Source organism: Gossypium arboreum, chromosome 11 (genome assembly GCF_025698485.1).
Source record: "Gossypium arboreum isolate Shixiya-1 chromosome 11, ASM2569848v2, whole genome shotgun sequence".
Classification (NCBI taxonomy): domain Eukaryota; kingdom Viridiplantae; phylum Streptophyta; class Magnoliopsida; order Malvales; family Malvaceae; genus Gossypium; species Gossypium arboreum.
In genome coordinates this window covers 47,579,011-47,591,051 of record NC_069080.1, presented here as the reverse complement: position 1 = coordinate 47,591,051, position 12,041 = coordinate 47,579,011, and the positions used below count along the sequence as shown (strand labels likewise).

General features: G+C 33.0%; 1 protein-coding gene across 1 annotated transcript; it reads right to left on the bottom strand.

Annotated features, from left to right (window-relative positions):
- Window positions 1–5,646: 5,646 nt before the first annotated feature.
- LOC108471115 (uncharacterized) lies at window positions 5,647–10,013 on the bottom strand. The gene is made up of 4 exons (XM_017772705.2): window positions 9,585–10,013; window positions 7,234–7,528; window positions 6,602–6,652; window positions 5,647–6,089 (listed from the first exon to the last, which is right to left on the bottom strand). The coding sequence occupies exons 1-4, from the start codon at window positions 9,893–9,895 to the stop codon at window positions 5,700–5,702; spliced, it is 1,047 nt and encodes a 348-aa protein (XP_017628194.1). The 5' UTR covers window positions 9,896–10,013; the 3' UTR covers window positions 5,647–5,699.
- Window positions 10,014–12,041: the final 2,028 nt, after the last annotated feature.

Below are 12,041 nucleotides of genomic sequence, written 5' to 3'. Positions count from 1 at the left end.
GGATACTGATTCAAGACACGCTCTTATTCAGAGGAGGAATAGACCCTGTCTAAGAGTACATTTGTCATAATTAAGCGGAGTTGATTGCGCGCCTAGAAATAGGGTGACAAGATTTTGCCAGATTAGGGTAAAACCTAATAAAGGGATCCATAGATCGAGTTAATGCAACCCTAAAGTGTTAATTAGAGAAAAGTTTCGGTTATTCAATCTAGGGATTAGACGTTATTAGTCTTGAATAGGGATAATAACATAACTTAAGGATCTCTACAGAACAAGTTGAATGAATAAATCGTCCGATTCGGAGCCAGAATAACAAGTAAAGTCTAGGTAGATTTTTCCTTAGGTATTGTCTAAAGTCAATCGATTTTCCCAAAAGCAATTCCCCAATTCTTTTCTCTGTGCGTTCTTAGTTTAAATAATTAATTTATTAAAACAAATTCTTTTATTCTTAGGCTAGATAATAAAAAGAGAGTTATTACTAATACTTTTGGTTCCTTTGGGTACGATATCCCGGTCTTGCCGTTACTATACTATTGTTTGATAGGTGCGCTTGCCTTTTCGTCGTGATAATAGTTAGTCTAGGTTTGATCTTTATTATAAATATTTATTACTTGTTACGAATCACGCGATCAGATCCTTACGTTGATCCTTTCATCCAATACTAGATTAAACTTAGAATTTCCCACCTTACTCTTATGAATGCCTACTTTTTATTTAGCCTTATCAGGGTCCATCAAAATGGAGGACATTTTATCTTGTCCTACTTCTTTGCTCTAAACATGAAAGTATCTTATCAGAATAGAATCCCCTATTTTTAGGTGGATTTGTATTCTCTGTAGTTCCTATGTAAAAATTTCCCTTAGTCCATTCTTCTAAAATGCTCTAATTAATAGATAGTCCCTCGGTGTACTACCTCTTCTGCTAATACCAGACGGACTGTCCACCCAAAGTAGCCTTTGGTAGGCTTCCTCATCTAGTAACCGCGTGAACTATCTAACGTTACCTAATTCTAGAAATACATGCTTCCTTCTTGTAGATCTTAGGTGGATTTTACAAGTCAAACTGTTTGGGCGATCATTGCCTCCAATTGAACCTTAACAGACTTACCAATCCTTGTCTACCTTTTTACTTGTAGACCCATTAGGCTTGGGTTCCACTTGATCATCTCATAAGCACCCCAAATATTGGTATACTTTCCAAACACTAGCAGACTCCTATCAACTGATACTTCGCACCCTGAATAAGTTATCCCCCTTTTATTTTCATAGTTTGGTGGATTCTATGTCTGTCCCATTTACCCACATTCTCCAATGCGCAATAATCATCCAATTATGCTACAATTGGTATGAGTTTTATAATGATCTCCCTTTCATTGCTTTGCCAACTTCCTGGTTTACTGTCCTTCCGGACATTTATTTTTTGCCATAGTCAAGCTATGGTCTTACACAATGTAACCCCCTATTTTTGTTGTCCTGGCAGACTCTATTTGTTTTCATAGCCGAGCCATGTCTTACATAATGTAACCCCGTGTTTATTTTCCTAGTGGACTCTATTGGTTATCATAGTCGAGCTATGGTCTTACACCATAAACCTCTTTTGAGGTGTCGCCTCGAAGGGCCTATAAACTGCTGTCATGATGTCACTCCATAAAGTCGATAATTCATTGCCACAGGTCACTCTAGCGAGCTAATCGATACCATTCTCGGTGTCGCCTAAACTCCATTAGATCCCCATTATAGTCCACTCATTCTGCCATTTTGTCAATTATTCCCATCTTCACCTACCTCGACATGATACAATCCCTCATACCCCGCATATAGTATAAACAAGCATTACACACAAAAGTATGATACTTATCATAAACACATAGTATGCCAATCATTCAAACGCCATGCAATTATCATATAATATTCTATAATATATACTGATACAATGATATACATCCACAACATACTCATTCATCATGTTTACTCATTCAAAATCCTTAGAACAATCACAACACAGTTTCATCAATCACCCAAAGACACAGAACAGAATTTCACCTGAATTCCTTTATCCTCATCAACTTAGCTTGTCTAAATGCCAGAGCCTCATTCGTCCTGGAAGCTAAGCATGTCAACCATTTATCGATTAAATCAAAGGTATTCAAACCATAAAACCCAGAATCCGTAATTATACAGAAACTTTTCAAGAATTCTTACTTCTTTTTGCTCTAATTCAAGGGTACAAGGGGGCTTAGAGCTTACTAGCTTATCGAATTCTCAACTTCCTAGACTTTCCTACATTTACCACTTCATGCAAAGCTTTCTCAAACTTCTTCTTCTTCTTCAGAGAAACTGAAGAAGAAGTTGCAGACGAGAAAGAGATTTCCAGGTAAATTTAGAAGAATTCTTTCCTTTCCACACACATATATACATATAGTCAAAGTTTTCACGGTCTTCTTAGTCCATTTTAGTCATTCATTGCTAATCATTTTGTCTCATAGGGAGAGACAGTTCCAAACTAACTAAACCAGAATTGAGATCCAACTAATCACAATTCAACCACTAAAATTTTTAAAATTCTTAGTGGAGCCCAACAATTTTCCAATCAATTCAATTTAATCCTAACTTTCTTAAATTTTGGGACATAAAGGATAACTGGGTGTGACATCGCTATTCATTCATTCATATAACTTATTCTCAAATCTTACCAATATATTCACACAAAAATACTATATTTACACTTTATGAAATTTAATTACTATATGGTGAAATTCACTATTATTCCTATGCTTTTATTTCACATTTCAACAATATTTGATTCCCAATCAAATTCATAAGATTGACACAACTATCAAAGTTAAATAATTTCATAAGTCATCATATTACAATTATTCACTTAATGTCTTAAACAATTCATTTAACTATTCTTATGAGTTAGTAATTCTATCACTTAAAATAATTTCTTAGCATCATACTCTTCTACTATTTTTCCTCCTCCTCTCAATTACACATCTTTTACATATGTGTATTTAAACGAGAATTTATGGCCTTTAGTATTGTATGCCTATATGCAACATTAATTTAAATTTTACTAAATACATAATTTTAGCAAAGTTATCCACTTGAGTAATAGTCACTAATTTTCTTATATCTCAATCTACAGAATTCAAAATTAAGATATGTTTCTTGTTTTAAAACTAGACACATTGAAGTTTTTACTATAAAAATTTTAGAATTTATACCTAAGACAACAAATACAATTTATTCTTCAAATCTTTCCCTATTTTGCTTCTAGGCAAGAATGACCCTTCTTAACTAAAAGTAATTATCTTTCAATACAAGTCTCGTAATATGTTTCTGTTTGTTTCCCTTAAAAGTAGACTCATTAATATTTTATTCATATAAATTTCATCACCTAAACATTTTTTACAATTTACTATGATTTTTCAAATTTAGAATAAGGGATCCTAAAATCACTATGACCTTGTCTCACAAAAATTATTATATCTCATTATCTACAATTTCATTTCTTACATTGTTTCTTCTATGAAAACTATACTCAATAAAATTTAATATCATATTTGATTAAACCTCTAATTCGATTCCTATAATTTTGGTGAATTTTCAAAGTTGAACCACTATTCTGTCCGAAACTATAATGTCTACTTTTTCTTGATTCTTTGCATTAACTTTCATTTAATCATACATAATTATCATAATTTTGATTATTATTCGATTTAATATTTAAAACTCACTTACATCAAAATATAGTTTTATCATAACCTCTCTTATTTCAATTATGAATTTCACAAGTTTACAATTTAATCCCTAACATCATGAAAATTCATTATTTGCTATAATTTCACCTTAACATCACTTTATAATTAATTCACCAACACTTAACATTCCATTTAAACTTCCTAAGAAAATTCTTTATTTCACACATAAAATTTTGTACACTTTACAATTTAGTCTTTATTATCAAAATTTCAATGTAACTTGAAAATTTTCCTCTCATTCACTTTTTATATCATCACTATTTCATCACACTTTATTTATATTTTCTTTTCAACATTCAAATTCATATAACCTATGTCGTTTAATTTACAATTTAGTCTTTTTCTATTACTTCATTGCACTAATTTAATTTCATACATAATATTTTCATATTCACAATTAATTCAACCAATTTAGCATACCTTATTCTTGATTTAAATTAAATAAAGTAAAATTCTTGAAGTACTTACCTTGTCTCTTTAATCACCTCATTTTTTCGACAACTTTCTCCACTTCTAATTTCTTTCTTCCAAGATAATATTCTAACTCTCTAATGTCTCTACTTCACTTCTCCTTTTGGGTGACTATAAAAATTTTCAAGAAATTTGAGAGAAAAAGTGAGATTTTAGGGTGAAAGACCAAATTGTATGAAAAAAAAAATTCCTTCTCTAGCTCTCTCACTCACGTTGGAAAATGAAAAGATGATGATTTCTCTTATCATTCCTTCCTTTTATACTAACATTTTCGTAAAAATATTAATAAAAATCTAATTACAATATTAATATTATAGCATTTATCTTATTATTTAATTTAAAATATCATTAAAATATCTCACATTTCATCATTACACTGTAGAATTCTTTCTCATTCTAATTGACCATTTTTCCTTTATAATCCTTAAAAATTCTATCCTTGAATCATCCCTTAATTCAATAAAATTGTGATTTAGTCCCTCATAATTCTCCATTTATTCAATTTAGTCCTTATTCATCAATTTTCCTTATTTTCTATACCCTTCCACCCTTAATATATTTGCATTATTGGCCTTCAACTTTTCTATATTTATGCTTTAACCCCTCACACGTTAAATATTTACGCTTAGACTACACAACTTCTCACATTTTGATGATTTAGTCCTTAGCTCAAATTAATATTTTACAACATATTTCTTATTTTATTTTTCTCTAATATCTCTTATCATTTACTTTCTTTATATCTTATTTCATTAAAAATCTATCTCATATTATTTTCGACCAAGGGGTTTTAGGGATGTTACATATTAGGTTGTTGTATGCATTGAAATAATGATGAGTGGCTAAATTTATACTGGTCGGTTGATGGAAGTGTTCTTTAGTTAATTTTTTGGTATAGGGACTAAATTGAATAAATCTCAAAATTTAGAATTGACGCTTCTATGGGGAACATATAGATAGGTGAGACCAATAGAGATCCTATTGAGTTTAGCTAAGTACCACTGTTTGCTATTAATTGTTATTTACCTAAGTTTTGTCTATTTTACGATTTAATCTTTTTTAGTGTTAATTGGCAAATTAGTAAACTTGACACTAAGTGTACTTAGCTAGACTCTTTATTTGCATATATTAGTTGCTTAGAAATCATTTTGTCCCCGTTTCTTAAGTTCAATCAATGAAATATTCAAGTGTTCCATTATAACTGACCTGTCACACTTGCAGTAAAACCACTATATTTATAATTGTAGTGTTGATTCTCAACCCCAGTGCACGCACGCCAGGGCACGACCAGGATTATCTAAAAAGGTATCCCAAACTTAATGAAATCAATTAAAATCCCCCCTTTTCTCCGGGGAAAACAAAAGGAAGACAAATTGCAAGAAAGAAATGAGAAAAATCAAGAGAATCAGACATTCAGAACTGCGTGATGCATTAATGAAATTAAAGAGAATTAGACTTTTAATCTTTAGTTCTTAGGCTGTAACATGTACAAGAAAATCCCGCCAGCTACCGAAACGTTGAGAGACTCAAATTTTCCTGTCATGGGAATGCTCACGAGCTCACATTTGAGCTGAGATTTCTCGGAAAGCCCACGTCCTTCACTTCCCAAAACCAAGCATGATGGAACATGCGCTACCGAGTGTACGAATTCTTGAGATAGTGAAAACGGCTTTTTCAATTTCCCATCAATATCTGGATGGCCAGCTAGCATCTTCATGTTGAATGTATCTTTCAGGGTTTGAAGATGGTTCCAACTACCGGAAACTATAGGCAGCTGAAAGGAGGCTCCCCGGCTAGCTCTGAGCGCCTTCTCATTGAATGGATCACAACAACCAGGAAGAAGAAATATACCATCCTGTTGGGTATTGACCAAAACAGAATCAGGTGAAATAATGGAATGCAGACATTTCGATACAATAAAGACTAACTGCATTGAAGAAGAGAAAAGAAATTGGGATGGCTATCTGACTATGATGAACAAAAAATTATGTCTTATAAGTTCAACCCTGTGATTGTTGGTTCAAGTAGATGAATGAAGTATTTGTCAGAAAAAGATACATTTACTCACATTCGTCTCCCTCTAGATGATGAATCTACTATATACATAACAATGTATGCAGGTCTGCATAGGCATGATTGAAGAGTTTCAAAACAGTTAATAAATTATAATGGATATGTATTCAGACAGATGCAAAAAAAAAAAAAAAAAAAGGTTGTTAATACAGATTATTATGTAATATTATGTGAAAATTATATGTCAAGCATGCATGTGTATGAACACTTACGGAAAACAAGTAGATGAACTGTTGACAACAAGAAGCAGACAGGAAGAAAAGGAATAATTTCGGGTTAAGCTTCATTCCTTACCCATTGAAAGGCCATAGCTGATCTGATTAATGTGCCGAGATTACCAGGGTCCTGCAGGGATTAATTTCTCATGAATTACAGAAGATCCCTCAAATCAATTGCCTGCAGTTATAGTTTGTGATTAAATGCCATTACGTGATTAAATCATTGGATTCTATATGTTTATAGGGTGTTACTAGAAAACCTATATTATTCCGGAGATTGTACATAAAGGTAAATAAAATCAAGCACTTAATGAGAAATTCAATGCATTTGAGACTATTTGCAATGGATCTTTTGACGAAAAATCTTATTAGTTGACATTACATAAAAAACAGTACGACAATGAATTCCAGAAGATACTCCAATACAAGAAGGTTGCAGGGAGAAGACTTATGACAAGAAAATTAAAGAACCAAAGAGCCACCTTTTTGGGGTACTTCCTAAAAAACAACTTCTGTGATTTTATAATTTCCACCAGATGTTTGATTCCAATAATTACTTAAATGTTCAAGGAACAGAAGACAAGACGCTACAACTTCTTGAACATTCAAAAAACTTGAAGAACACTGGTCCTTTGTTTCAAAGAAATATTGAGGTAATTGCTTAACTCAGCAGGGAAAAGAAATGCTTGTCAAAAGTTTGCAAATCACCTGAATGCCATCAAGAACTAAAATTCGATGCGTGGATGGGAACCAGCTTTGAGAATCTGACTTGTTTTGATCAACAGTTAAATTTAAAAAACTGGTAGGGAACCTCATCAAGGCAATTGCCTCAATGGACTCAGCTGATTGCACCCCAGAAAGTTTTTTCATTACCATAGAGCCTATTCGAACAACATGACAAGAGTGAGTATCTAGTCCTTCAGGGATCTCAGCGTTTTCAAGCAGAAGCAAACAATCTATTACAGTTTTCTCTTGTGAAGATTCTTTATACCTGTATATTTCCCTGCAAAAGGCATGTCAGTCATAATAACTCTAGCTTAACCCAAAAGAAACGTTGGAAGAGAAATAAGTGACTTCCCTCACAATGCAATATATAGCCATAAACTTTACATGTCTAACTTCATCCTAATTGCCTTCAAGATGATGGCTTGAGCCTTGAGGGAAAGAAGGAAAACTCAAATGAGGGGCAAATTTTGTCAACTCATTAATCAAATGAGTTTTTCACATTTATAGTGAAAGAGAAAGGAAATAATCATCTGATAACCGGAAAGAAACAAAGCCCACTTCAACATAAACAGCAGTTGCTGGGCAATGACTTAAGTTCCAAACAATCAACATAATGAAGTACAACACAGCACAACTTTGATAAAAGGCTTCTTACACGAGTAACATTGTTACTCCACACAAATACCAGATCCATAAGCTCTTACATGAGAGGTTCTATAGGTAGCTAAAGCTATAAACTAAATGGAATTGTTTTGATTACAAGGAAGAATGAAAGAAGAATTGCTTGAAGAAAAATAACAAAACCAAGCAAAGTAAGCAAGAATTTAAGTGTGAAGCTATTATTGATATATGAACCTATGACAAACCACAATATTACAGTTTTCTTTGGTTCAAAATCAAAACTGATATAGCATCGAACCTAGAAGCCTTTTACTTTTTGTTTGGAAAGGAAACAAACTCTTTAATTGACATAGGTGTAAAGCCCAAAGGTCTGGCCCTAATTCAATACTCATGGTTGCAACAACACTATTGGTAGAGAAAACTTAGAATCTGATTGCAGAACAGAACAACTGCATTTCTAATAAGCTGATATGAAACCATGAAGCCAGTTGAAGCACTGTTAAAGAAAAATAGTTTCTGAACCCTCAAAATAACACCAACAAGCTAACAGAGAAGCATATACTACAATCTTTATTGAAAGAAAATAAGAATATAGTTCAAATGAACACATGAGTAAGCAAAGAAAACCATACTTCACAGTTAGTATAATTAAAAGAAGGGGTGGGACTGAACATATTCCTGTTACCTTTATGTTCTTTCTCCATTTCTAAGCAACTGAAGTAACGTAAAGAAAATAGCATAAATAAAAGAAACCCATTTGAGGTTTTGTTATTAATGAAATGTGTTATGTACATAATGACGAAAGAAGGAAATAATCATCTGATAACTGATGAAAGAAAATAAGCCACCTCGGCAGGGTCAGCAGTTGACAGGCAATGACTCAAGTTTCGAGCAATTAACATAAAGCAGTAAAGAACGGCACAACTTTGATACAAGGCTTCTCACATGAGTATAAATGGTCAGACAAATACGAGATCCATAAGCTCTTGAATGTAAGGTCCTATAGGTAACTAAAATGATAGACTAAATAGAATTATTTTGATTACAAGGAAGAATGGAAAAATATAAAAAATAAAAATGGTTGGAGTAACAAATAATCTAACCAAACAAAGTAGTTCATCAGCTAATGTTGAAATGTGAAACTATTGTTTGATAAAGGAACTTATAACAAACCACAAAGTTATAGTTTTCTTTAGTTCAAAACCAGAACTTATCTAGCATTAAACGAAGAAACCATTTTCTATTTTTTGGCAAGGCAACAAACTCCTTAATTAACATAGGTATAAACCCTAAAGGTCTGGACCCAATTCAGTCCTCATGGTTGAGAACACACTAGCTAGCAACAACACTACTGGAAGAGAAAACTTAGAACTTGATTACAAAACTTACAAAATTGTAAGTTTCATAATCCTCAAAACAAAACCAAAAAGCTAACGGAGCAGAAAATATTGGACTCTTCATTGAAAGAACACAATAATATAGTTAAAATGCACACTTGAAAAGCCAAATCATATTTCTCAATTAGTATAATTGGAGGAGAGAGGGGGACGGGATTGAACAATTTCATGTTATCTTTTAGTTCTTTCTCCATTTCTATGCAACTGAAGTACCAGAAAGCAAATAGCATGAAATAAAAGCAACCTATTTGAGGTTTTGGGCAATTAACTGAAAATTCAAAGAGACCCAAAGCTAACTTTGAATAGAAAGTTTACCTGATAGGAGTAGTGCCCACAACAAGAGCAGAAGCATGAGAATGGCGATAGGAAGAGCTGTTCTTGAGCTTAAGACAGTGTTTTACAAATGGGTTTGAAGTGCTTGTAATGGATTTAACATGGGATGGCAATGCAAATTTCCTTAACCCAGAACCATCAGCATCGTCATCAATATCGTCAAATCTACCGTCAAGAGACTTCCTTTGGAATTGGGTCTTTGTTTTAGGGATTGGAATATTGGAATTCTGATTTAGTAGTTTCAAGTGAGGAGGATAACTAGCTTGTACCCAAAGCTTGTACGAGCATACCATTCTTTCTCACTGTCTAATCTATGGAGTCCTTCAAGAAAATACATATATCTTTGCAGCTAAAAGGAGGAGTTAAAATTTTCCACTAAAAAGATGGTAATAGTGAAAAATTATACAGCAGGTCGTAGGGACTAGGGAGGGGCAGTTTCGGATTGCTATTAAATTTTAAAATCTTTTAATATATTATATTTAAATGTTAATAAAATTTGGTTAAACTTTGTCATAAGTCCTTGTATTCTTAGTAAATTTGAAATTTAATCTTTATACTTTTATTTATTGAAATTTAGTTCCTCTCCTTTTTAGATTCCAAATTTTAGATCAAGCAGTTAATTATGTTAAATTTATTTTGTTAAGTTCAAGTTCATTATAACATATTTTTTAGTTGCATAGCTACTAAGTAAGTTTTTTTTATTTCAAAATGTCACATCAATAAATTTAACAAAAGAATAATATTAAAAATTCAACTTGGATTTTGAAATCTAAAAAGTAGAGAGATTAAATGCCTAAAAATTACATGGACTTGCAATATATTTTAACTTAAAAATTATTTAAGTTATGTATTGGCTTTGTTGATTAAAGCAGAGCTTTTGAGTCTTAACATGTGCAATTGCTATATGTGGGTCTCGAATCCTATCATATGCGTATGTCATGTATGTGATTTGTTTGTCATGGGCTAGAACTTCAGTCTTGCAATCCGTGTTGCCTTAGATGATTTATTGGGTTAAAATTTGTCTAAGTCAATTTAACTTTAGCAAAGTAACAATTCTCGATAGAAATTCTCCAAGGCACCGAAAATAAAGCGAAAGCAACATGAAACGAAAGACAACCGAGAGAATTGAAAAGTCATAAGAAAACAATGGACACAAGGTGTTTGAGTAAATGCTCTCAATAAATTCTTTAACTCAAGAATAAATGAAGTACCATTATATGAATACAAATGAGGGGGAAGACCTCTTTTTATAGTTAAGTTCCCCCAGATCCAACGGTACAGATTGAATTACATTAATGGTTGATATTAGTGCCTATCTATAATATGAAAGTCCTAATGGATTTAACTATATACATTTTTATCTGTTATGATTTACAATAGTTACCCTTGTAACTCTAGTTTTACTAGAGTGTTTCACTAAGCCACCAAGGCTTCAATTAGATGGGTTTCTCTATATGTTCCACGAGTCGGGCCAGTTCAAGTGGGTCAAATGAGACTTGTTTAATCAGTTGACCTCTATGAGACGTTTCTATGCGCAATGATCATGGGCTTTGATTTGCAACCTGTGCCATTCCCCCACTCATTCTCGAGACGCCCTTGTTACATCTTCGGAATGACACTAGTTTGACTCATTTCAGAACTTCCTCAATGCTCGCTTGATTCTCAATTAGTCTCTCATTTGGTAATTCTGCCCCTCAAAACATTTTATTTGGCTTCTGCCTCCATCGTCACCTAACTCATTGTTTCTCTCTTTTGTACATCTCGATCATAAGAGGTCACCACTTTTACTCGGCCCTATCGTGACTTGCGTCAATTAGGATTCCCTTGATCCTTACAAATAGGTTTCACCACCCTCATATTAAAAACCAGGTTAACCTTGAGTATTGCCTTTAACTCTGGTTTGTAAGCCCATTGGCTTACCCGCTCCAGAACTCTGAAAGGGTCCATATGTCTTTGCCAAGCTAATAGTAAGTTATAATGCAAAACACTTGATACGTGTTTAAGATGTACCTCACTCGTAGTATTTACTCGATCTGACTACCTAGTTTGCATCACCAGTTTTCCCCTTAAGTCTGATGCACAACCCACATCTCTCATGGTGGTAGCCCATTGATGACTCAATAAGCTTCATATCGGTTTTCTGCACCTCTAGTATTTCCAAAGGGGTTTCCTTAGCACTCTAATTTATCAAGTCCATGTTCTTACCATAGTGAACATCCTCGACTAGTTGGATTGTGACCGCGTATAAACGAGTTATCATTTATAGAATAAATATAACACAAAAAATATAAGAATTGACAACAGCGTTGTTCGCAAGTGCATGGGTCAAATTGTAATATAGTTGTACAACGAAATATCGAAAGTATTCTGAGGATTGTACCCAATGAGGATGAAACAAATAATGAAAATACTTTTTACAATATTAAGTCTAGGTAGTAC